The sequence below is a fragment of the Amblyomma americanum genome, chromosome 6 (genome assembly GCF_052857255.1).
Source record: "Amblyomma americanum isolate KBUSLIRL-KWMA chromosome 6, ASM5285725v1, whole genome shotgun sequence".
Taxonomy (NCBI): Eukaryota; Metazoa; Arthropoda; class Arachnida; order Ixodida; family Ixodidae; genus Amblyomma; species Amblyomma americanum.
The window spans coordinates 39081926-39109677 of record NC_135502.1 but is presented as its reverse complement, the minus strand read 5'-3'; the positions used below and the strand labels follow the sequence as shown (position 1 = coordinate 39109677).

Here is a 27752-nt window from a genome sequence, read left to right as displayed (position 1 = left end):
GATGAACACACCTTAACGACAAAGTACAGTTTTATTATTTGCCTTAGCATAACAATGGAAAAGTGTGCAGTTTCACGAAATACTTCTAGCGAAGGGGAAAACACTGTCTTTGTCCCCGCTCGGGGCGCAAATTGCAGCAATCGTTGTAGCGTGCTTCGCCCAGGTGTGGTTCCATGACAGAAGTAGGCCTAAAATGCCTAAAATAGGGCTAGACATGTAGTTTTCTCACTTTTACATGCTTATGAGTAGTGCGCAAATCTTGCAAGAAAAGATGGTTTCGCCTGCGAACAGTCTTTGGCACACATGCCCGATGAAGCAATACATTAACGAAAGGTGAGGTAATAAGATATTTATTCACTCTTTTTGACCACGTCCATACATGCATTCTTTTGGCGTTCACAGTCATACGAACTTAGTGGCTCTGGCGGTCACAGTGTCCAAGACAATAGGCTCATGTAAAAGCAACTTTGTCTACTTACAACACTGGGAAGTGAGTGATAGTGGTTCGCGCTGTAAAATCAAGAAGTGATGCCTTGCACTATGGCATATGTTTCTGGTGGCGTGGTGAACCGACGCTAGGGAGGGGCATCATTATCACTCGTAGCGCATAAAGGCAGGTAGTAGAATATCACCGGCTACCCTCAGCTGTCACTCTTTTCGACAGAATGCACTGCAGCAGAGTGCTTCGGAGGTGTATTTTGATAGAGATACCAAGAAGGTTAGAAAAAAATACCTTCTACAAATTTCGTAAAGGTGATTGTTGTGCCTTTTTAAATACAACACGGCCGAAGTGAAATATCGCTTTTGGTAATTTCTTGGAGGAGTTCTGAAGCGAATGGCGGTATACGCGAAAAACACCAAATCAAACGCTGTTAAGAAAACTATTCCAACACGAAGAAAGAAACGGTAGCTTATGTACTGGTTTTGGGGAATCAAATGTAAAATAACTGGTAATGTAGACACACATTAAGGAAAAGACATTACGAGCGAATCGTTCAGTCTATCGAATAAACAGTTGCTCTCGCGTCTAATCTGCGAATGCCACTAGATATCTTTTAAATACAACATTAAAGCTATACCTTTGTTACACTCTCACGAACTGGCTGTTAGGCTAACGAAAGGCAATAATTGGGGAGCACATGCGAAAAAGAGTTGCTAACAGGAAATATTTATCATCTTCAACATCCCTATGTAGTTCGCGGCGATGAGTAAAAGTGTATTTACAACTGTGCGTGTATGTACAACCATCACTATCAGTGTGTGGCACTGGGACTTGAACTGGTGAAGCGGCGTTCTTCGGGACATATGATGCTCGCACAGGTGCGAGCGATTTCACAAACACTTGCGGGAATCATTATATATCTCTTGAACGAACATACAAGCAGTCTCAATGGCTTAATTAATTACATTCGGTCAAGGAAAAGCACCATGACACATGACACGATTGATGGAAGAAAGGTTTACAAGAACTAAACCATAGTGATCAAGCACCCTACTAATTCAAGTTCAAGCGTCACGCATTTACAAGGAGGCGAATCAAAGCGCGTCTAGATTCTTAATGACAAAAGGTCGTAATTTGAAAACAAGTAACTGTCAAATGGACGTTAGTACGGTACGTTTTCACTGAATTTTTTCATTTGTTCTCAAGAGGCATTCGCGCTCACCCATGCTCACCCATGTACCACTGCAGCAATATCACTGGTAAATTGGGTTTACGAGACAGTTGGGCACGGTAGTATTGCAAGGCAGGAATGATTAAGTAGATAATCACCACAGCGTATGCATGTATGATCTCGTCATTTGGGAACATACAAATTAAAACAGAAAATATAATTTCGTTTGAAGCAAGCAGCTCGCCTGTTCAATTTCTATTTGCTAAAGTGTGATTTTTGCATCGCTAATGTGGTGTAACACTTTTTTGTACATAAATATCATTTGGAACAATTGCCGCTGTGAGTACCGTTTACCACCCTAATTTTCAATGTTTCAGCGTAGGGTTAGCACCATAATTTTGTGTACTTTTCAAAGACTTCGTCAGATAATGAGAAGAAAAAAAATCGATTTGGTCTACAGAAAATGTAGGCGCGTTTCAACCTTTGGGAAAATACAAAAGAAAAAAAAAACACGACAAAAATGATATACAATGTTCGAACCAACAGTTAGCCTTATTCAACGACTAGACCCCCACGATGGAAGGTTGCTTGAAGGAAGATACGTACATGGGTATCACTCACTCATTTCGTAGCGACACGCTACTGTTTCTTGATCTCTATATACAAACATCACCGTTGGCATCGCAGCATTAATGCCCAGTAAACGTTTCCTATTATGGGCTAGAACAACCTTTCGACGCAATTAAATATAAATGAAACGACGAGCCAGTGAGAGGTGCAATGCAAACTAGAAAACACAATGCCCCCAAAGCAAGAAGCCGGGCAAATATGTATTTTCACATAGAACATTGTGGGCTTGTGTCTGCGGACGCCCTTTGACGCGCAGCAAATGTGTTTGTTTGACACTTGTGCGATGAAAAGCTAAATAAGTGGTGGACATTCATCTGGACCTTGCTGTAAATGTCACTCCCCCCCCTCACAAACATTACACCGGAAGTGTCCAATTGTGCTGCCTTGCCGCGATAGAAGAACTAACCCCTCAGTTACCGAGGTAGGTCGAGTTATGCAGTTAGACGCTATTGCGAATCGATATCCACGCTGTTAAATTCGTGCTTGTATGCTGACTCTCTTATGAGACCTCGATAGAGGTCGAAATTGGTTGACAGAAAACGCGTTCAAACTGAGCCGGGATCTTCATGCTCGCGAGGAGGCAGACCACTGAAAGCATCGTTTTGTAATAAATCTTTGGCTTTTTCGAAATAATTTACTTCGCTGTTTGACTCTGAAGCTCGTTTTATGAAGCAGTGTTTTTGTGCGTACTTTCCTGTTGAGCTTTCCTGTTGAGTTGGTACTTCCGTGCTGTACTGCTCTCCCCACCAACACGTAGTTTACAGCGATTAAAGCAAGTACGAAAAACACCCGATGCCCTATCCTCATTACTTCACGTGAAAAAAATTTTCGCCTCTTGATAAAACGGAAGTTACAAGGACGGTAACAGAAATCGTGTACAGGCAGTGTTACGAAACAGTGAGAAAAAATATCGACAGGAAACGGCTTGACGTACCGGCCATCATACTACGACAGGTTTCTTGATCTGGCTTCTCCGTAATCTCTTTCACACACTGGACTGAATACAGCAAGACCGCATGCATTTCATAGCAGTACATAACCACTTGTGACCATTAGTATCTGCGCACTTGAACAATATATGCTTGGGAAAACTACAAATATTTCACTCTCCACTTAATAAGGTGAGCTTTGCAACGTCGGTAAAACAATGACCACTCGTGCAACTAACATTATATACGTGCCATCATATTACCAGTTATGACATCAGAAGTTCTAGCTTGTGCATCGGTTTGTAAACAGAATTTGTACATCTTCGCTTAACGCATCGTAAGTGGATATGTGAAAGAACACTTAATTTATCGTAAAACACGCCGATATCATTGTAGAACTCTTCGCCTATCTTTGATACAGTCGCATAGCCGTGCTGTGCTTATAAAGTAGTAACCAGATCGGTCACCCCACTCCGAGAAGCCTGTGTTATAACACACATAGCAATTCTGACTCATTCTTTATGTTTGCGTGAAAACTTTTTATATACAAATACAAACCAGATCATAGTGTCGTTCGCGTCCAGTGTTGCTTGTTGCTTACGAACTTTGAAAAAATTAAGGAACAAAAACTTTTCGAATTCCCTATGCCCCAGTTTTCAAAGGTTATTATCGCACATTTACAAGACTAATATACCATGCACGTGGGAAGAAATTCACTATACTAAGCTACAAAAAAAGGGGAGCAGTATCACTGTCACACGAAGTCAGGCTCTACGCACTATCTCAACGAGATTTATAGTTTGTTCAAATATCAATAACTGCAGTCACACCGACGATCACACTTCGCTTACACACGAACCCGAGCAGTGTAACAACCACATAGGTCGATCTCCTTGTCAACAATGCGAGTCAGGACATGAATCAAAGGCACTGAATTATGTACATGATTGCTCAGTCCCCCAAAACAACGGCCGCGAATGAAGTTGACGCGTGAAAGAAACTTGTCGGGCGCAGATGCATGATTATCGAAGACAGTAACCAAGCATAGCTGCACGGGAGACAACGTGTGAATTTTCAGTCCATGCTCATCGAACACACATGAAGAGGAGAGCGATTGCTGTGCTTCGGAGAAGGATGACCACGGACGCAGATGGCGGCGAGCTGTTGGAGCCGGCAACTGCAAAAGCGAAGAGGAAAATGCAGAATTTTTTTAAAGCGCAATGGCAACAGGAAGGAGCAGAAATGGAGGTAAACAGTGAGTCTATAGTTCTACACAAGCATGAGGAGTTTCATCGAATACATTTTTGCTGGCCACATCGGCGCACCGTCGGTTCAAAAAGTTTACGGCCCACCGCGCTTCTATAGGCCCGCGGAGCGGTGCGGTGGACCGTAAACTTCTGGAATAGACTGTACGCTTACCACACTCTGATCACTCGCTTTAGGGCATATCTAGCGCAATAAAACGTGCATTGCTTGACTCTCAGTTCTCTAAAACAAAAACGCGTGACTAGAATACGTGAAAATGGCTGAAAATTGCCTGAGATTAGCGTGCCGCAGTGAAAAATAATAATAAATGATTTCCAACAGGGCCTTCAGCACTGCAATGTGAAGAGATATTATGAAAATTGGAAGTTGGTTTTTGGGTAAAGGAAATGGCGCAGTATCTGTCTCACATATCGGCGGACACGTGAACCGCGCCGTAAGGGAAGGGATAAATGATTGAGGGACTGAGAGAAGAAAGGAAGAAAGAGGTGCCCTAGTAGAGGGTTCCGGAATAATTTCAACCACCTAGGGAATCTTTAACGTACACTGACATCGCACAGCACACGGGCGCCTTAGCGTTTCGCCTCCATCGAAACCCGACCGCATGCGATAACATATTTTGTCTCTGCTATTTGTCACCTCTAGGGTACGGCACCGTCGATAGCGTGTACTTGTCCCCGAAGGAAAAACTGCATATCACACCAAGGTACTCTGCACTTTTCAGTTTCTATCCTTGCTTTTTACTCATATCTTCTTGTTATCCTATAGTTTTCGCCATACTGTTCTCTCCGGAGCCTTTCAACTCCTTCATCCCTTCCCTGACAAAGCTATGCAGGTAACCAGCCAGAGTGAGGCAGTTACCGCGCCTTTCCTTTCTTCGTAATATCTATATTCCCCTCAAAACATGCGAGCTGCATCTGGAGCAGGGGATCCGCCACGCACCGGCCCCGTAGTGTCCGGGAACGTGCAGCCCCGACGAGGAGCGGTGGCTGCTGCCCAGCACGAACTCCTTTTCGGAGTACGAGTCGCCCCCTGGCGAAGAAGACGAAGTGGGAGGGCCCCTTCCGCCGTTCTGCAGCGTGGCGGTGCATTTGATGCGCATCTCGTCGTGCAAGAAGTGGCTGGGCCGCACCGTGAACCGCAGGCCCAGTGACGTCACCAGGCGACCGGAATCGAGCCGCTGGAGCGGGTAGTGCACCAGGTACCGGTTCGACACCTGCGCGCCCCACGTATACGATTCCTCCTCGCTATCTGCGCAGCTTTGCATCAGTTGTGCCGCCAATGGTTGGGTCACTCGGCACGCTTTATGTTGGCGTGCAGCTTATCTTGTTGCTTCATTTTTTTAATGTATCCCGTTAGCCCGGAGGCAGCGCACAGTATACTGTTATACAACTGCCTAGTTTCCTGTATGCGCGACAACGTAACCCTTAAGAGGTTGATACTGCACTCTCTACTGTTTTGTGTTCAGTTGTAAGACATTCGGCCGTTTCTTTAACTCAAGAAACTTGCCTGCTACGAGTAGCTTTCACAGAGGACTATGTTATAGATAACTTGAAGGCGAGCGCCTACCAGACATCTATGGAGAAGGCCGACTAAAAGCGGCATGCCTTTTGGCAGCGGCTTTTTGTAACTGCACACGCTTACTGACCAAAAACATACTCCGGCAGGCATGACAGTCAACATGTGCCCATTAATTCCCCTATTACTTTTCCCCGTCGTAACACTGCGGCTGTTTTATTTTAACCTGCATAAATTCATTGCTGCTTCATAATTTTCACTGCAGGAATGTTCTGTCCGACGTGCTTCTGCGTCACACACAAACGCAAAAAAAGTTAAAGTGGAATTGGGCTCATATTGTGCCGAGTTTATTGATAAACAGAGTGGCTCTCATTGCTCCAACGGGAGCGAGGAATTAAGGGGTTGGTATTACGAACCTCTTTGTCGTTTAGGTGCCACTGAAGCTCGACGGGGCGCCCGTAACGCGAGTAACTGCAGGTGACGTTCACCAGATCACCCACGTGATAGCTCGCCTGGCCACCCGTTATAGAGGGCTTGTCGTCGTCCGTGCCTGCAGAGTTTGAAGGGAAGAAACAGATCACAAGAAAGTGGCGCCATCTGCAGGCTAAATGGTGAAATTACTAAAATTTCCGGCGGTTGCTGCCTGCAGGTATTCTAGTTTTCGTAGGTGGTAACGTCACGAGAAAATGGACAAAAGGTTAAGCGTGATGAGGACGTATTTAGCGATAAACAAAAGCCGGCTATTACCTGGTTTCATTGCACCTCTGCGGAGTTTGGGTACCGATGGATTTCAGGACACGGTGTGAGGCGCGTTATTAGTTTTAATTTAAAGGGCAAAAATAGACCTGTGTATCAAAACGGACAGGGATAATACGACCACCTTTAAGAGACGTACTGCCCGCTCAAAAGCACAAATTTGAATTTGTTTAGAGTGGCGAAATTACTCTGCGCCACGTAATGACCTGTAAATAGCATTAAACGATGAGCAGGACCAAGAAAGCGGAGACTTGCACCATGTGCTGGCACAAATCAAAAGTAATGAATAAACTAAACGCCGGTACTTTTATGGTGTCAACTGTAAGCTCGCTTTACTGAGCTGTGAGCACTGGCATGCTGCATTTCCACATTTATGTTGTAAGCACTGTAAGCGTGATACGAAACGCGAACAAGGCTACTGAAAGCGGAACAGCTAAAGGCGAAGGTTTTTTTCTCTAGGGAAACTGAATATTACCACACTTGATATTCACTTCCAGGGAGCGATGACTGTTGCGTAGAAGTAGCAATACACCGTGCCGATATTTTTTTTATACGTCTTTATTTCTGCATAAAATAGGCCTAGCCTTGCGGCAGAAATGAGGGGCTTCATGGGGGTGGAGGTCGGGGAGGGGGAGGAGGGCCGGTCTCCACTTCTTCTTCGAAGTGGGGTGGTCCTGTGGTCGGCTCTGCGAAGAAACGGCCAGGCCCTTCTTCTTCCTTGAAGTATAGGAGAAAAGCCCGCCAGAGCCGGAGTGCGTCCGATGATCCGATGTGTAATGGTGGATGGACCCATTCCTGCAAGGTGCCAGGTCGGTGCCCGCCCAGGGACTGAAGTGCTCGCTCCCGCACCACGTCGAAAGCAGGGCAGCGCCACAAAAGGTGTTCGTTTATTCGTTTGGTAGCTTACGTGTTTGTACTCTTGTGCTTGCGCTAGTTATTATGTTAGCGTTGCATTTGACGGTGGCAGTACAAGGGGGCTGAGGCCTCGTCAGGGGATACCAAGCCTTTAGTCTCAGCCCTCTCTTAGATAAATGTCTAAGAAAAAAATAAATAAAAGAAAGAAAGAAAGAAAGAAAGAGAGAAAGGAAGAAAGAAAGAAAGAAAGAAAGAAAGAAAGAAAGAAAGAAAGAAAGAAAGGAAGAAAGAAAGAAAGAAAGAAGGTAGACCATGGTAAAACTGGGACACAATGCGTACGTGTTCTATGCACAACCTTCGTTCGCGCTGAATTTGGCCGAACACATGGACAAAACGTGCGCTCGGTCGTACCCGTGCTCTTGGCATCCTGCGCGGCCACGATCTCCTCGCTGGAGAGCGAGTACGCCTCGGACACGGTGGCCGTGCACTTGAGCTTCATGATGCCGTAGGTGAAGTGGCGAGACTCGGCTGTGAAGGTCATCCCCAGGGACGAGTGGTACAGCTGGTCCCGGTCACGGAAGATGGGGTACATCTTCTCGTACTGCGGAGGCACCTGTGGCATTGACGTCAGAGGAGAGGAGATGTAGGGGGGAAGCCTTAAGGGACACTAAGGACGAATTGAAGCGTATCTACACTGTTAGATTCCCACCTTCTTACGACAAAGTGAAGACTTTCTTAGAAAACAGGGCGAAAAATGACAGACAGGTGTCGCCACCACCGACTGTTTCTACAAGTACATTTCGGTGATGTCAGGGTAAATCCTCTGTCGAAGAGAACGCAGAAAGGAGGATTACGCGCCCTGATATTCAATAACTTTTTCATCACTATTTCTAGTTTTTTTTATCGCATAACGAAGATGAAAACTGAAAGCAGGAAATAAATCGAAGCGACCTTATGTCTCCAGACGACATCGCTAACGTTATAAGTTTGAATAGGAGTAATTACAAAACAAAAATGTTCAAATTTTAACTCCAATATTCTCGTTAATGAAACCGTATTTTGCCACCGAAGTAACGGTGAGGGAGTCACAGAAGGCCTGGCTTTCCGTTTGACTAGGTAAAATGCCAGGTCATCTGCCGTCAACATTTCCAGGGTTATAATAGGTAGTGACAGATTAAGTGGCCCACACACACTGACCTCTTCACCGTTGATGTACCACGTAAGAACTGCTGGTGGCTTCGTCGCTCCCGCGTGGCACGTAACGTTGACCACGTCGCCGACTCTGTAGTGGGGCTTGGTACCGCGAATCTCGGGGCCCTTTTTGGGTAACACTGCATTGAGCACAATACGAAAAAGTAAGCAAAAAAGAAAGAATGAACGCGAGTCAAAGATTGATCTCAACAGTTGCCGTGAATTTCTATACGCACCTAGTCAGCGGCCGTATGTGCACAGTCTAGTTCACGTGCTCTGGTCTTGAGTTTACCCCTTGTCTTTCCTTGCATTAATAAACTGAATGACGCGTGCATCTCAAGATTACCGCTAGAGCGGCTGACGTATAAAATTACTCGGCCGCGATCACTTTCAAATGCCTGCAATAGTCGTTGCGAATTGCAGCCAAAGATAGCCGTTATAAGTGAGAGAATGGGAAAGTAGATGAGTAGCGAAATGAAAGACGTAGCAGTAAAACTGTCTAAATAGACACGCAAGTTCCTTCCTTCATTTGTCGACTTTAGAATGTCCTCGAACTGAGCACATACCAGTGAGTGTTTTATGCATCCTAGAAACTCAGCACCATGCAGTTTTTTTTTATTAAAGGGTTTAGACAGTTCCACTTTCCTGTACCGGCAGCCATTACAGTCTCCTCTATCCTTAGTGCCTATGCTTCTAGGTTTTCATGAAGCGATCGGGCCTGCCGGCGTTGCCTAGGTAGAGCTCTGTGTTTTCTTCGCGTCGCAGAAAGAACTTAACATGGCCCGCTGGCACTGTGATTTGCCCGACACTTATTATCTGAGATTTCTGGGATCAGACTTAGCTTTTGCTTGAATGTTGAGGTGCAGCTAACTAGTTTCCAAGCTCACTACCGTAATTACGCAAAATACGACCACACAGCGCGTTACGCTAATGTTACACACTTCAGAGAATTTTACCCCCAATAAGTGCGATGACACGAATTTCGTAGAAGAAATTTACAAATTTTCGCTGTGATTTCACCTCAAGTATTTACCTGTTGAAACTACGGCGAACTTTAATCAACATTAGCAATATTTATCTAAATCAATATTATGCGCGTGAATGTTTTCTCACGTGCTTGCACACACCACCCGCAGGTTATGCAAGTTATGCAGCTGAACCGGTAACAACACTGTGTCGGGCTCATAGTAAACAAGGATCCTGTATCGAAGGTTCTTGCGGTTCCTGCTGAACCGCAAGTTCAGTTCCTTTTTATCTCACCTGTTTGCGTTTGTCGCACGTTGTGTTTAGCCTTACCAAACGGGGCTCGAGGGAGCGTGGGCCCTGGAAGAGCTCCTAATCGTGTCGATCCTCCCATAATACACGTTTGCTTTTTCTCGAAGACGTTTTCAATGAAAATGAGGAAAGCTTACTTGTAACGAAGCCGCCGTGCCGATATGGTGTTTATGTAACGAACAGGCCCTCATGTCGCGATGAGAAAAGCAAGCATCAGAGGCACGTTGCTTGCAACGTCGCTGTGCATTTTGGGAGGGACGAAGGATTTGGTTGTGTTTTGAATCTAGTAAGGGGTTCGTGCCCCCTCGTACAACAAAACACGAAACAGGCTCTTCTTATTTTATAGACGGTAAGAAGTTTCGTGATAACAACCTTGCTGCTTGTACCCCATGAAATACCGTTCGCGCTGAAGGACTTTGTTCACAAACTAGCTTATTTGTTTGTTTATTTTAGCAGACCCGTGAACCCTGGAAGAGTAGACACAACGCTGTGAGCGGTGCAAGCGAAGATGAACGTCTGTTGAAGAAGCTCCTGAGCGAGGCTTTTTCTCGCAGCCAAACAAGCACCTTCACGAACGATGCAACTTGCGAAAACAAGATAATGTAAACTGATCTGACGTTTAAGCATATAAAACAATGTAACTTGGTGCTTTTCGTCAGGAAATACAATTACAATTAAAATTGAACTTTACGACCCGCCATTAGTGACTTAGTGAAGCCTGCACCTGTTCTTATGCAAATTCTGTAAAAAATTTGATAAGGGCTCTACGATTAAAATACTAAACCGTAACACTCTTTGAACCGTAACACTCTCATTTCTGAAATATAAGCTAGGAACTTTGTTAAACATTGTGGTATTTTTCTACGGAAAGAGTAAACAAAAAATTAAGAAAAAGTAAAGAACGAACTTGTGAGTGAAGTTATTCTATATGATTGGTAGATCTAGAAGAAGAATGTGGTGATAGGTAACCGTCGGAAAAACAGAGGGGGGGGGGGGTTCAACAATGTGGAGCGAATGTATTGCGGTTTCAACACAGCGAGACGTTTTAGGCGTACTTCAGCGTAATCCCATATCTGGCATTGCTCGTTTTTCGTTTTTTTTCGGTACTTTTTCTATACGAAATCGCTTTAATTTAACACTAATTTTTTGGTGCTTTAAAAAGAAAAAAAATAGACTGCAGAGCACATCGAACACTTTTCTCACATGATTCTTCTAATACCGATCTACAACTTAGAGTGGTATCAAACCTTTTGTTACATGTGTAGCCTGATAGTAAGCAGAAAATTGCATGCAAGAATTTTTTTTTAAATTTTTATACACGAAAAATTTTTGAAGTCACTTTGGAGTATCCTGAATTACGCATATAAGTCACGTTCGAAGATTTGTTGGAGAAGTTCGTAACAAGAAAAATGCGTCGTTGTTTGCCACCCGAAGGAAAGAAATGGCGACAGGAATCGATTAATAAGCATCGAAATTAAGCTCTTTAACACCGAGTTGTTGCGCGAGTTCTGGCCACAGGTGGCGAAATGTTGCAACTAAAGTGGTACACATGCGCTGAGAAAGCGAAAGCATCAACTAGAAACGACTGTCAGGAGGCTATCCATTTCTCAATACAGCGATAGATACAAATAGATAAACCTACAATTTCATGGCGTAGCGTCGCTTCTGAAGATTCTGGAAGAATTACAGATAATACTGGCGACAAACTCCGGCTTTAGCAAGTTTGGTGGGGGTAAAATACGGCTGAAAAGTGGTATCCGTAACATGAAGAATACCTTGGAGCGGAAAAAAAAAACATTTCAACCTTCGCATTTGGGTTTCAAGACGAGCACCTGAGTTAACAACCGTTCACTGCCTCCACAAAAGAAGTTGGACGGGAACTTTTTGAACGCTGCGATGCGGGTGCTCAACAGAAGCTGGGATCGGATTTGCCGCTTTTTCTCTCTTTCGAGCCAAGATCCGAGTCGCCCGGTCACCTCGTTCTGGAAATGTACTTCCGGCAACACGCCGTGTCAAATAGCGCAAAAGAAGAAAAGAAGAAAGGAGAAAAGAAGGAAGAAGGAATGACAGTAAACAAAGGCGAGGAGATAGAAACAATGCGGGCCAAAGAAACTGAGTGAAAACTTAGTTTCAGCATCTGTGAACTCCTCTGAGACTGCGCGAAATGGTCTTTTCCAGTCTCTCCCGACTTTCTACTCCTATTACTTCTGCTTGCCTTTTCAGTGCTAGATGTGTAACTTTGGTGATATTGGCTGCCTTCCTCTAGTGAAAGGGAATCAAAACAATGTGGCAGACGGAGGGTTTTAGAAAAAGTACAAAAGATTATAAGTCAGGCACCTCATCACGTGCGTGCAGACCGGCTAAGTCTCTAGGCGAAAGCGAATGCTCGGTGTACAACTCGAAGGCCGGTTCAACTGTATAGATGTCTCTTCTTCATCGCAGCACAAGACGAAGAGTCTGGGAACTTGCAGAAGGGAGGCTTCACGCCTTCTTTTTCACATTTCTGTAGAACACGGATCTTGTTTTTAAATGGTGACAGCAGGAACGGACTATGGCCTACTGTGATTGAATGTTTGCGTAGATGGTGTCTTCCGGAGTGGACTATTTTATACTGTGAGTGCATGTGTGTATGGAGTGTGGCACTAGAATGGCCTATGTTCTAGTGTGACTGAATATGTCCATAGATGGTGACTTCTGGAGTGGTCTGTGATGTGAATTGTGTGGATTGATTGTGTGCATAGATGGTGACTGCGGGAGAGAATGGGTGCTATTATCAGAGACTGTGCGCTTAGCGGGGTAGATGCGGCATTGTTAATATCGAAGGGATGCTGCGGTGGAGCAATTGCCGGCAGACAAAGCAAGGCTAACCCCACCTGTAGCATTCAACACCTCAACCTCAACCTCAACCTCTGGGAACTTACGTTCATGCCTTTTTTCGCCTAAAAATATTCGCGCCCTTTTCCGCTTATGCATGATATTCCTCTCTGCTGTTAGATAATAATGACAGTCTTGGAAAACCGCAATGAAAGTAACTTTTTTTTCGTTGTATGCAAATCGCATGTCTCTCTGTCATGTGCAAGAATAATTTCTTCTCTGATCGACTCATCTTCTTCGGCCGCCTACTTACTCCTCGATGCAGACTGTTTACTTACCGTAAACCTTGAGCTCTTTCTCGGAGCGCACAGTCTGGAAGGAGGGGGCATCTGCAGACACTTCGCAGGCGTAGAGACCCTCCGACTTCAGGTCCGTCTCCTTCAGGTACAGACTCCCGACGGAGGTGCGGCTTGTCTGCACACATGCAGTTTTCGGTCACTGTTTGTTGCGCGCGCTTCACAGGTTGTGAGTTAAGAAAGAAAAATTGGAGAAGGCATTTAGAGGAAGAAACGGTTTGGTAGGTTCCTATTCGCAGATTGCATTTTGTGGGCATTTTTGTCGTTAATAGAACTGGAGGTCAATGGAGTCAGTGGAGGTCAGGAGGACCATGGACAATTTCTGTATTTATTAGAAAATTGGGGGGGGGGGGCTATTTGCTTCCGGCTGAACATGTATGCCCTGGTATGCAAATTCAAAGCTTTCGTTTTGAATTATTAGCATATGCTGTGCAGCAAACCTATTGCGTGTATTTGCTGTGTGTCGAGAAAGAAATTAACGCTGTTTGCGGGAATATACGCGCTATCTGCGACAAACCATCTCGACACGAACAGGAGTTCTCTTTTTGATATTTACGGCGACGGACATTTGAGCGACTTTCCACAGGTTTCTCCGGAGTTTTGTGATTTTTGACGCCTTACATCCTAGCTGAAAACTTTCGATTTCTCCTATTGACGAGTGTTGGCTCTACGTAACAAAGTTCAGATAAGATCATGTGGGCTTGCGAGTGCTAGAATCGTTTGTAAAGGGAGCGAGGCGAAGACATTACTGCCATCGCTGGCCTTTTTCATCCCTGGTTGGGGTGGGTGGGGAGAGGGGTAGAATAATTGGGGAGTTTTCATTAAACCTAGAAGTTGAACAGCGGCAACCTGCAGCTAAACACTCTCTCCATTTGGCCGTTGGTAGCTCTGAAAGCATTTCCAATATTGTGGCTTAATTCTAGAAAGCCACAACCATTTGCACCCCACGCCAACCAACAACCTACACATTTTTTTTTATTTACATGGAGAGATAAGGATACGTTAGAAATTTACACGGGGACCTGCGGTTCCTTCCCACAAAAGAGAAGAAATTCCATAATTCTATAAGAAGAGAAGAGAAGGGAAACGAGGGGCTCGTTATACATACGAAAGAAGCCAACAGCCATAGGAACCATGGAGATTGGCTTCTGTGGCTGTTGGCTTCTTTCATATAATTCCACAAGAACCGAGGACAGTGCAGAGTACAGCTAGGCTACCGCACGCAGTACATAATACAATCCACAAAATATGTCTTCTCCCCCCCCCCCCCTTTTTTTTTCACTGAATGAGTCACTCAACACTGGTGGTTGACAGAGACATCAGGCTGGTTTCGTCATCCAACTGTTTTTCGCTTAGTCGTCGGAAGGCAGCACAGCGTAGTAGTATCTCTACCAGAAAGGCGTCACGCAGCCTGCATCGGCCAAGGACAGCACCCAGCTTCGCAGCGGGTCACACGGGTTTGCGCGAACTGTTTCGCCGCCATTAATATGCGACTAGTCAAGCTTAATTGGCTCCGTCTACACAACGCGACCCCTCGACGGGACTCCGGCCGAAACTTGGGATTCGCTCCGTGTCCCCGTGCCCTGACGACGATATCCTCCAGAAGTGCCACGAGCTGCGTCTTGGGTTAAAGCCTTCGTCTCGTCTCATATACGACGAGAATGAAAGGAAGTCGAGCAAAGGGAGGGAGGGGGGGGGGGGGGGCAGATCAAGGGCGGCAATCATAGTCCAATTTGCAGCAGCTGCGTGGTGCACAGACGGCGCCCCATTACGGCGCCTTGTCCTTTAATTCTGCTGCCCCGGTCATTAACTGACTCGGTACTCTAGGGGCAAGCCGAAGGCAACGGCGAAATTGGCGCCCTGTCAAGCCAAGGAACTGTCCATATGTTTTCACTGATGCGTTTGACGACCTCTCTACGACGTCATTCCAAAAATAGAGGAAGACAAAGAAGAAGCTAAGGATTGATGGGTAAACCGGAAATCATCACCGCGCACGATAACATCCCTTGGCCTGTTCAGCGCAGCAGTGTTTCTTCATCTGTTGCTTGCAATAGCAATAAAAAGCATTTGTAGGCACTGTGTTTATGCGTTGTTTTTGGTTGTTCTAACCGAAAAGCAGTAATCAAAATGTTATTCCTACTAACGCTACGTTATTCATTCTACCTGCACTATATATACTTAGGTGTTCTGCGAAGTCGTGCGCGGCGGCTGCGTTTTTATGGAGGAAAAACGCTAAGGCGCTCGTGTGCTGTGCGATGTCAGTGCACGTTAAAGATCCCCAGGTGGTCGAAATTATTCCGGAGCCCTCCACTACGGCACCTCCTCTTCCTTTCTTCTTTCACTCCCTCCTTTATCCCTTCCCTTACGGCGCGGTTCGGGCGTCCAACGATATATGAGACAGATACTGCGCCATTTCCTTTCCCCATATTATTATTATTATTATTATTATTATTATTATTATTATTATTATTATTATTATTATTATTAAGTAGTGCAGCCCTTCCTGCCTATACCTCCTGCACAACTTCGGAGGCACATCGGCGTTCTTCAAAGCTGAGGCACATTTTACGAAGCTCCATAGTTGCAACAGTTTCTATCTTTTTGATTTCCTGCGTTGTGTTTCTTATAGCTCTTCTTCCGGTCTTATTCAGAGGTCGTGCGTGGCACAAACGTTGCTTTTAAGAAGCTCGCAAAAAATAAATAAATAAACGTTGCTTGTCGTTGCATCGTGGGGCCTCACTGATTTCCCACAGGTCTCGAAAATTAGGCGTAATATTACGGGAAAGGCGCGTTACATCAACACCAGACAGTACGGCAGAAAACACGGTGGCGATGCATCTGTAGAGCTTAAACCCTGCGCAGCCCTGTGTTTTCCACCGTGGGCAGTCAAGTGTGAACGAATGTCCTGAGCCTATATAGCGGCGAATGGAGAAAATAAAAGAACCACGAATACCGTCGCAGGAGAAATGTTCGTTCTGCACGAACGCGAAGAATAAAAGAAAATAGGCCGAGGTGCTTGGGCGCAGGGCAAGAAGGGACCGCCGCCATTTGCGCGCACTCGCACACACGCGGACGCATTCGCGAGAACACGCGAGAACAAAGGCAAGCTCACGCAAAAGGAGGAGGTTGGGGGAAAGAAGGTGGCGACGATTCACCGGCGAGCTATAAGTGCAGTGCCGTCGTATAGAAGAGGCACGCGCTTCGCTGTCTTCGCTGGCGCTCGCTATAGACATCGCAGAACGCGAAAAGGCGCGCCGCCGAGGGAAATTCATGCCTTTCCGTGCCTCGCGCCGCACAATGCGAGAGTCGGCCCCCTCTTCTTTGGCGCCGTCGTTTCGCCAAGGGGAAAGTGGCCCACACGAATGCGTCGGAGAGATTCAGAGCCCGGGTTTCGAGCGCCGCGGCTGAGAACAAAGGCGCGAGCCAGCGGAAAGCTGAAACGCTGGGGACCCTCGGACGGGTGCACGCTGCTCTCGCGGGGGTCTGGGTCTCCGAGGGCTCCCAGCGTAAGTGGGCGAGCGAGCTGGCGTGGACGGAGAGGCTGGGTTCGGTCTGCGCGCCCAGCCCCGTTCTTCGCTGGTCGGAATGTGTGGGCGAGCGTCAAGAACTACTACATTCTGTAAGTGCGTGTGAGGTGCGTTCGTCACTCTGACCCAACTGGGCGGGTGAGTTTACGGTACTAAATTAAAGAAAGCGTGGGTCCCGTCCTGAGATTTTCTACCATTGCAACTAAAAAACGCGGAAATCTTGAAGGAGGCCCTCCAGCCAATGGTGTCGACTTACTTACTGCCTTGACGTCATGATCAATTGCTTTGTACATTTCAGCCACCGGCAATGCCACATTAGCATATGCAAGGCAGTTGACCGCGACGTTATGAAATTAGGTCGACGCTATTGGTTGAAACTCGTCTTTTGACGGCCATTTGCCGCTGCGATCTTGTAGTGCTATATCTGATTGTAAAAGCGCGTCATACGAAAAATCGAGGGCCACACTTAAGCTCCGCCTTAATGGTATGACGTGGTATGGTTAATGCGTTAATGCCGATATATGCGGAACTTTTCGTTCTCAACTTTGCATTATATTCCTGCGAGTCATCATACCACTCCTGGCGCAGTGGTGCAGCGGTTAAGCGATGCACCACTGCCCTGCCGTGGCAGGTGCTTCCACCGGTGGGGATTGTGTGACCCAGCATGCTCTTCCCGAGCAGCCACTCGCGAACGATCATTAATTTAGCTGCCACCTGCCAGGGTGGCCAGATTGCTCACAATCCGGTGGGCATGTTGTGATGACGCCACAAGGTCACGTGACCTGGGTGGCCCACCTCGGTTGCTTCTCCGGAGATTATTCGTCCTCAACGCCCGCGACAACGCCAACGCCAGATTTTCTACAGAACAGGAGCTTTAACGCTATCGCGTTAAAAGCGAGCAGCGCTGGGGAGCTTGCAGATGGCGTGAGCCAATCAGGAACTGAATTCGGTAAAAATCTCAGAGAAAAGGGCAGCTTGCGATTGACAGCGGTGCTTTGGTTAGTGTGCCGTGTGCTATCATGATTATCCATTAGGATAACAAATTATACGGTTGGAATCAAATAGAATCGCTATCGTGATTGGTTAGTCGCGGTATCTGAACGGTGCGCTAGGGCACCGCTAGGGCCTTGTTACGCTAAGCAGGCGCAGATAGCTCTTGTTATCGCGATATGCACTATCATAAAAAATAAAAGGCACGCTACGAATTACAACGGTCCTTCTGGATCGAACTGCTATCGAGATGAATAAGAATCCCTTAGTTGTATAGTAAACAAAGCACTGATAGCGGGCCACCAAAGTGGTTAAAAAATTCACAGGAACACCTAACTACACTGTGTCGGCAATGCGGAAGTATTCGAAGCCATTTGATGCCTTTGGCGAACCCGACGGCAGGGCCTTGTGTGACCTAGGTTGCTCTTTCTGTTCAGTTCTCTTCCCGAAATATTCCCGTAGGCAACCTGCCTTCTGCTACGGTTGGAAGGTGACACGACCTGTTACCTGAGTATCATGTGACGCCGCTTTTTTTCCCCCCCCTCAGTCAGGCTTGTAATGCTATCGCATCAATAAGGCAGCGCACTTGGCTAGCCGGTTTCCGTTGATTTTTGCACTGTGCGCATTGCTGACGAAATACACAAGAGGGAGACAGAGGCAGCGCTTCTTCGGTGCCCCGCGTTACTTACATGTCGTCCTTCGTAAATTGGAAGCACAGCACGAAGTGATCGAAGTGATCGTACTGGACCGCGATGAGTTCTTGCATTTGCACGACGCGTCGGCTCATCGCGAACAGTAGTTGTAGTACTACAGGGAAAGCATTGCCGGTCGCGCATTTACGCGGGCGCCCGACATCACTGAATCAGTGTGCTTATCGAGGTCTTCGCCATCTTCTTTACTCTACACCTTCGACTGCTCTATTTCGCTACTTCACTTCACTTCAGTACAGTTACACTGTTTCTTTGTATACACTGCTGTGTACTTACGCCCCCCCCCCCACATGCACACACACACGCACACACACACACATTGAAAGAGAGATTATAAAAGACTTTTAAGATAAGTGTCACGCACCAGTCAACGCAGCTTTCTTTTTATTCGCTTTCCCGCAAAGGGAAAACCCATATTAAAAAAGTAAGGAACTTTTTGAAAAACTGGAACACGCGGGAGAAAATGAAATTACTTTGTGCAAAAGTGACAAGAATGCTACTCTCCTGATAAATGTCATTCAACGGTTTAGAAAGCAAAATGCAATATTATTTTCCTTCCCGCTAGCAATAAACAAAAAAACATTTCACTTCACTGTAGACGATGCTTTCTCAGACTAAGAGGTTCTCAGAACAAAATTACCTGAAAAGGACATTGGTAGGTGCCTTTGGGGGGGGGAGGGGGGTGTTGCAGTGCCCTTTGGCGGCATACGCTATCGCAGGGATACCAACGTGCCGACTACAAAAAGAAATAAAAATTGTTTAAAAAAAGAGAAATGTTCTGCATTAAGCCACACAGGAGCGTAGAGGTACGGTAGTATGCCCGAAGCAATGATAACGTCATTGATGTCCCACGCTTTGGTGGATCCGTTTTTTAGTGCGCGGATTGTGTCCTGCAAAAAGACGGACTGAAACTGCAAAAAAATTCCTTATAGAGGAAAGATAACAGCGGAGAAGGAAATAGTGCACCAATAGAGGGCAAGATATCCTGGAAATAATGAAAATAGTAGAGCCTGTTTTGATAAAAAGACACTCTTGAGAATAGTGCCTTGTCAGGAACCAGCAGAACATATCCGCCGCCGGCGTTGTTCGGAGCAAAAGAAATACGTAAACCATTGGCCTTATCACAGCGCTTTTCGACATTGCAGAGCACTGAGACTGGTGGCTCAAGCAAGGTATGTCGTTGTGAATGGTGTGATAACACTGAAACCACTATTTCCTTCGGTAACTATTAGTTTTAAACGAGCAACGTACTAGGAGATTGCTTTTCAACTTTTTAAGAGTTCTCCTCAACGAAAGCTTAGTACGATGCTGGGGTAAGCGAAATTGAATCTGTTAAATTGATTAGACGATGTTAGAGTTATACCAAGTACAGTTTCTTAGTAGACATCGTGAGCTAACGTCAAGTAGTGTATAACGGAAGTGTAGAATTAGAAAAAAGTAAACAGCTTGATGGCGACTGTAGCAACACGCTAATGCGGCAGTTTGAAGATTGTAATTAATTGCCTCTTGGCCACTGGCAGTTGAGCTTAACTTAAAATGATTATAATGAGTTGCATGCGTCTTCAATAATAAACGCCGTGCGCCATAACTCACGCCGTATGACGATAGGAAAAACATAAAAATGCCTCGGGTGGTAGTAAAAAAAAAATCACAAGGACAGATTGCTATCAGAATTGTACGGATCAATATGATTATTACGTAAAAAAAAAGCAGCAGAACGATGATATCTGGTCAGCGAGCTGCGCAGAAAATCAAACATTGATGTCTCTCCCCAAGATCCCGAGGAATACAGTAACTAATAATGAGTTGTTTGGGAGTGCGCGAGTGCGATCGTTAGTTTATTAACTTTTTAATATCATCATCGTTCTTATCTAATGTTACACAAGAATGGGGACACGAACAGTGAAAAGTGGTGCTGTTTTCATTTATCACGCGCTCGGCCTCTGATCTCATTCTGACCAGATGACGATGTAACGCCGCAAAGAAGCTGATGTTACTGCATAGCTGCGTCGCCTGGGCTCGGGTTCATTACCTGCTTCATCTTATTGTTACTTCTTGAGCGCAGGATTTCCGCGCGTCGCCTCTTTTTTTCAAACTCTGCGAGCTTCGTACGCTCCTCTCGACAGCGGGCTGGGATACGTGACCCAGTTTTTCGTGCGGACTCAGAAGAACACCTTGAAACTTGGTGGAGAAGGAACAATAAGGTAAGAAATGATAGAGAGAAATGGAAAGTAAAACTTGGGGGCAGCAGGCATGGACAGTGTGTCAGAAGTCAGACGGGGAAAAAAAATGCCGTACGTCGGTCCCTTTCAAGCGTGTCGCCGCCGGGCGATACGTGCTAAAAACAAAGGGATAGGATTTCTTCGGTGCTGCGGACGTGACACAGCGAGGCGTTGGAAAGGGACGGAGAAATGAAAAAGCGCTGAGCCGTTAAGTCCTCGAGCGCGGAGGAAGAATGGAGGGTGAAAGAACTCGAGTTGAGCAGAACCAAAAGGAAAAAAAAACCATGGTTCTGTCTTCTCAGCGAAGACAATGGTGTGTATGTTTTTCTAATATACCGACACGGACATGCTTAGTTTTAAGGCTGATGCGTAGAGTGCTCCTCAAGCGGATGTACACATTGAAGCGATGCGAAATTGAATCCTATGCTCCAAAAGTATCAGTGAAAAGCATAGATAACACTTTTTTTTTGCGGAGTTTTTCTGTAGGCACGTCATCCCTCACAAGTCTTTTATAAGTACGAAATACACAAAAAAAATAAATTTAGTTTAGAAGCTGTTTCATTTAATACTGCCCTTAACTGTACGCGCTGTTCAGCTGGGGCTTCTTTGCTTGCATATTTGTTGCGTGTGCGAAAAGGCTCATGAAATGCCACGTCGCGCCATGGCTTACAAAAGCTTTTCGTCACCGTACTATAGAGAGTGGGACCTAAAAGGCATGGCTTCACAAAATGACTTGCTACGTGTATCTTTAACACTAGCTTATTTCAGTCAAACCAAATGTTTATTTTTCATCTATGCCCAGGTACATGAAACGGCTGCTGGAAAAAAGCTGCGCTTTGGCAGCTTGACTGGCCTGCTAACCCAGTCGTTTTAACAGCAGCAGGCATATAATATGAATGAAAATTACCTGAGATTGCAGAAATGACATACACACTAGTGCGATGTCAGAGGAGAAAGAAAAAATTGCATTAGTTCAGCAGAAGAGACATTACACAGTGCGTTTTGTCAGGTTAGTGGATACGCAGAGGCTTGAAATCCTATGAATGAAATTTTTTTCGGAATTTAATTTTTGCAAACAGTGTTTCTGCAGCTTTTGAAAGGGCAGTTTTGCTGCATAATAAAATGGATTTAGAATTTTAAAATAATCAGAAGGGGTAGCAAAGAAAAAGCAGCTTTTAAGCTGCCTCTACTCCCGTAAACCCTCAAATGCTTTAGGCTGCTTTGGTGTTGTTCTGGCATGTAAACAAAATGAATATCGAGAAAGAAGGCCTACATCATCGACTTTAAAAATTTTGTAAATATTATACTGTCGTGAAGTAAATGTTTTAAAAGTGTAAAGGCATCAACTACCCACTTCGTAATGCCACCAAATCTATTGCGCGGTTCCAGTAGTAACGGAGTAATCATATTTAGTCTCACGGAACCTCAGACTGCGACTAAGGAGCCTTGGATAGTATTCTTGTGCCTCGCACTACCATCTGCAGGCACAACAGTTGGAAACTGTAACGATCGCCCTTTTCATGCCTAGGCAAAGAATATCCTCGCTTTTGTTGGGTCCTCTTATATAATTCTATACATAGCCAATCACCGAGGCAGCGATGTAGGCGGCATTCCACTCTTGTCACGGATCATGTTTCCTCTTTTCTGCTCGAGCCGAGAAAGAAAGCATGTCATTAACGGCAACGACAAGCACCGCAGAAAGCACTGCTGACCCAGAAAGTTTGGACAAGCACGCTGACATTTTCGCCGCGACTCGACAAAAGTCGACAGACATCCGCAGCATGTTGCTTCGGCTCAAAGTAAACATGGGAAGGAGCGTTACGGACGTCACATTATCGATTCAGGCAGCTGAGGACAATAAAGGGACCGTACTATCGTCAGCTTGCTGAAGTCGTTGAAAAATGCAGTTTCGCGGCAACCCGCAACCAAACATTTAAGAAAGCCGGTGTATTCTTGATGATCATTCATGGTCATGAGAAGCCCTGGCTTCTTAGAAAGCAGTGGGCGGAGCGAGATGTCAAGCGCAGCAAAACACCGTGCACAAAAGGGGCGGGGCTTTGGTAAAATTTATAAGGATCGACACCACCCGTCTCTTGCCGCGCTTTGTTGTAACAGGAAACCTTAACGACAGGAAACGCTGCTGACACGGAACGTTTACCAAGGGCTGCTAACGTTCCCTCTTATAATGTTCGCAACATGCGACACGATGTCTGAAACCGGTCAGCATATATGCCATGCCGTGCTGTAGTTTAGAGCCGTATGTGTAGTCAAGTTGAATATAAAAATCAAAATGCTTGTTATACAATTATATAATAGTTATTGAATGAAAATGACACGAAATGTGACATAGAGTATATTGACTTTGACTATATGATTATACAATAGTTATGGGCGCTGCAAGATGTAGAAATCATTTACTTAATTTTACTTGAACATTATATACAATAGTTATTCTAGGTGTAGCAGTTTTGGCGAAGATTTTTGTTATTACAGACTTCTGGCTTGGTTTCTTTATAAAATGGCAATTGAATGGATGCTTTACCGCGGTGCTTCTAGCAGTGCTCGCCAGGGGCACTTTTAATGCTTCATGAAATGATTTACGGATGGCATGCTTCGATCTTTTGGTTGAAGAAAAACCGCTAAGTGAAGCGCGAACCGCGGTGGGCAAGACAGCATGCATTCTGAAAATGGCCGCATTCATGACGAAGCAGAACGCGCGGGCCGCCAAAGACCCGCTATTTCGGCCCAATGCGTGCCAACGATGAATCCCTTGATGAAGCATTAAAAACGCCCACTGACGAGCACCGATGGAAGAAGCGCGGCTGCACCCATGCCTGCGTTATAGTTGGGATCAAAACTGCAGGATGACAGGGTCAGTCAACAGTTCCCAGACCACAAGGTATGCTTTCGAGCGAAGCCCCAGAAGCCCAAAATCTCTACAGAGGAAAGGAGAGGTATCATTCCCACCTGTGAGAACCTTGATAGCTTTATCGCTATCATAAGTGGCAGGATACACCCTGTGGTCTGGAATTTTTGACAAACCCTGTACCTCAATGTCCGCATGCACTTCCGCAGCAGTACGCGCTGGGAAGCAGTTCGTTCGCAGCTCGCATGTTTCTTCAACTTTGCTGCACCTGTACTCCATGGAGCTAAGTGGTAGTGAATCGTTGATTTAATGTCGAACTATAACCTTCGCCAAACTGTATCACGTGCAACACGCACGCAAGATACAACGAAAACAATACTTGATCTTATATTTCTCAGCGATAATATTCCGCTGGACCAGTCCCAGACTGATATCATCAAAGGGATGTCTGACCATGATATTCCCATATGCGTACTACCCCTAAGAATCACTATCACGCTTCGAACTGAATTAACAACGGTGCGTAATTTTGACATAGCTGACGATGCTAGCATACTCACTTACCTCGAACATGAATTTCATTCTTTTTCCGCACTTTCATGCAATACAGATACAGATATTAATGCTCTCTGTCATATGTTTAAGAACACTGTAGGTCACTGTATATCTCATTATGTACCGCTGTAAACAAAACGCCGTAGAACGAAAAAGCCTTGGATTACACGTGAGGTTATTCATACAAAACGACGAGCTCAACGGCTCAGATAGAACAGGAAATCCAAAGGAGTAACCGCACTTGAAACAAGTAAACTGGCGCATGCTGCTTCAGACTTCAAGCAGAAAGCAAAAATGGCCAAACAACACTACTTTCAGGTTACACTTCCTAATTTCCTCACGAATAATCCGCGACGGTTCTGGAAACATTTTAGCACCAACAAATATAATACCTCACACTTGCCAGTTGAAGAAAATATTAAAAAAGCAAATGCTTATAATGATTACTTTCGTTCAGTTTTTACTGTAGATAACTGTGTTATAGCCACAGCAGAATTATGCAGTGCTTCAAAAATTGGTCCCCTTAACATTACCGACGCTGGTGTTTTGTCTACTGCTCGGTCTGGGCAGTAAAAAAGCAAGTGGCCCAGATGAAATTACAAACTCCTTTTTAAAACGATATGCCGAACACTGCAGCAGGTACCTAGGTCTAATCTATCGTAAATCCCTTGCCACTTGCAGACTAACAGACGATTAAAAAATCGCCAAGGTATTGCCGATCCATAAGTCAGGCAATACTTCTTCGGTTTCCAACTTCAGGCCCATATTAGTCACTAGTACCGCATGTAAAATACTAGAACATATAATTTCAAACCACCTAAGAGAGTTTCTAGAGCACAATAACTTATTATCAACTCATCAGCATAGATTTCGCCGTAGCTTATCAACTGTTACTCAATTAACAGAAGTTGTGCATGACCTGGCTTTAAGTATTGACAATAACAGCCAAACTGACATCATATTACTCGACTTTGCTAAAGCCTTCGACTGCGTATGCCATTCCATACTAATCGTAAAACTACGGGGTTACATCGGTGATGGGGAACTTTTGGCTTGGATTGAAGATTTCTTGCGGCAACGTTCCCAACTCGTTTTGTATAAAAACATTCAATCTGAAACGGTATCAGTCACATCCGGAGTTCCTCAAGGGTCTGTCCTTGGGACACCGCTGTTTCTTATATTTATTAATGACATTACCACCGACATTACCTGTAACATCAAACTCTCTGCAGACGATTGCATAATTTACAGAGAAATCAGAAGCCATCAAGATCATGCTATACTTAACAGATCATTGCAAAAACTTTCGGACTGGTGTAGTGATTGGCAAATGTCAATTAACAAGTTGAAATCTGTAGCAATTGCAATAACTAGAAAAAATCAACCATCAAATTTCTTGTACAAAATCAATGGTACTCCACCGGCCTCCGTCAATGAACACAAATACTTAGGAGTTACATTAACTAACGATCTTAGATGGGGCAAACACATCGACAACATCACTTCAACTGCATTACGAAAGCTGGTTTTTCTTAAAAGGTTTCTTCGTCTTGCGCCAACACAAACTAAACTCTTATCTTATAAAACGTTTGTTAGACCTGTACTAGAATATGCGAACACTGTTTGGTTTCCTGAGTCTGTAATCAATATTTCACCACTTCAAAGAATTCAACGTAAAGCAGTGAGGTTTAGTCACAATAGATAAAAAAAAAAACCGACTAACCAACACAACTAGCTGAAATCTCCGGGCTTGAAACACTATCAACAAGGGCAAAGCGCGCGCGACTAAAAATTTTTTATCAGCTCCTCAATAACATTTTAAGATCGATTCATCAAAGTACATTTCACTTCCACAAAAACGTGCATTAAGAAACCAGCACGCGTAAACGCTAACCGAATATCCTTATCATAGTGACACTGAAAAATTCTTTCTTCCTGCTAGTAACAAGAGAATGGAACCGTCTAGACGCATCTATAACTAACGCTGATTCATTTTCAAATTTTTGTACTGAACTAGAAGCCGCGTATTAAAACTAGTGTAGTGGTTAGAAAGATTTTTCTGCATTTTTGTCTATTTTAAGGAGTACACGATGTGTTGTGCCCATGTTGATGTTTACGTTTTCGAACGAGCATGTTTTTTCCTTCAGTTACTTGTGCAAATCTGTCAACTTCTTTTGAGTTTTTTTTCTGTGCTATGAATTATCTAGTTTATAGTTGTCTTTTGTACAGCCGCTTTTAGAAATGTTATCCTTTGCTATGACACATGTAATGCCCACCTGCTAAGGTCTCAACTAGAGACTGGCAGTATTCCAAATAAATAAATAAATAAATAAATAAATAAATAAATAAATAAATAAATAAATAAATAAATAAATAAATAAATAAACAAATAAATAAATAAACAACTAAATAAATAAATAAATAAATAAAAAAAAATAAATAAATAAATAAATTTACTTTTCGTGCGCCCCTGGCCATTTCGTGGTTAGTGCTGCGGTCTATTTCGACGCAAAAATCCGTCAGCCATAAACGTTTTGGCTCACGCAACGACGCGGTGTCTACGGCGCCTTGTGGTATTTCGCTGAGTCGTAGTTACGAAGGAGCGAAGCACTGTAGTGACCGGTATTTGGAGGACGTGTGGAATAAATAATGACCGAGGCGCAACAGCGAGACATGTGTAAGGTGATGCATCGCAGTTAGCGAGACTTCCGGCACGAAAACTTCCGTTTACTCGCCAGGTCCGAGAAGCAATTAGGGGCATCCACTTAGGCCTGAGAGATTCGTCATTTGTTACCTCTCCGGACAACGCGGCGTTGCGTTGCATCGATCTTTTTTCCCTGAGGAACGCGTGGGGTGGGCCCCCACGTACGCATTGTTCCCAGCTGTCGACTAGATCGACGAAAACACTTGCTAGAGTTGGGTGCACTGAAAATGCTTTCTGGTGCGTTCGAGTAACAATAATTATCAGCTAGCGGCACTTACCCTCGTTTTTTTTTTTGTTTCGGCTGTTCCGGAAAATTATACACAGGAGTACCACTGTCTGCACGCAAACTTCCTTGCTCTGTACAGCAGCTAAAGCGGCGGCACCTGCAGGAAAACTTGACTTGTTGCTTTATGGCGTAAGTGAGGAAACTTTCAGCGCGAGCAAAAAAAAAAAAAAAGGGTTACTGGACGATTTGACATCTAGTGTGAGGATTCAGTGAAAGCAGTTGAATTTACCCTCGACGCGGGCGAAGGTGGGTCGAGGGTGGCGGTGGGTGGGCGAGCAGACCCTGGAGTGGGGTGGGAAGGTGTCTGGTAGGTGGTGCTTCTGGAAGGTGGATACTGAGGAAGGAGCCTCGTCGCTTGGGCTGGAGGCTTCACTTCAACGTACGCCATATTCCCGGGGATGGGGTGCTCACAGTAGAACTCCTTTACCAGTAAAACTTGGTCTAATTGCCCCACTGCTTGGGATGCAGTAGGGTATTTCTTTATGCAAATGGCGCCTTCACGTTACGCTTCTGTTTAAGGAGCTCCGATCGAGGTTCAGTCATTCTTCCAAGCTATCATCTGTGCTTGTAAGTAAACACGTAGTTCTTTGTCCACATGAGACCTGTATTGAAGATTGCCGTAGGCTCCCTTTGACGCCCGTAGATCGAAGCGCTGGCTGGCTAAGTTGTAAGTTAGCCTGTTTCACGGTATA

General features: G+C 45.0%; 1 protein-coding gene across 1 annotated transcript in view; it reads right to left on the bottom strand.

The window, feature by feature from the left end:
• Window positions 1-334: 334 nt before the first annotated feature.
• LOC144136644 (uncharacterized) overlaps window positions 335-27752 on the bottom strand; it is a 98736-nt gene continuing 71318 nt past the window's right edge. Inside the window, exons 3-8 of the mRNA XM_077669154.1 lie at window positions 13183-13318; window positions 8762-8895; window positions 7976-8177; window positions 6370-6503; window positions 5378-5651; window positions 335-4349 (exon numbers count right to left, since the gene is read on the bottom strand). Of these exons, the coding sequence (XP_077525280.1) occupies window positions 4258-4349; window positions 5378-5651; window positions 6370-6503; window positions 7976-8177; window positions 8762-8895; window positions 13183-13318 (972 nt within the window). The 3' untranslated portion in view covers window positions 335-4257. The remainder of the gene's footprint in view (window positions 4350-5377; window positions 5652-6369; window positions 6504-7975; window positions 8178-8761; window positions 8896-13182; window positions 13319-27752) is intronic.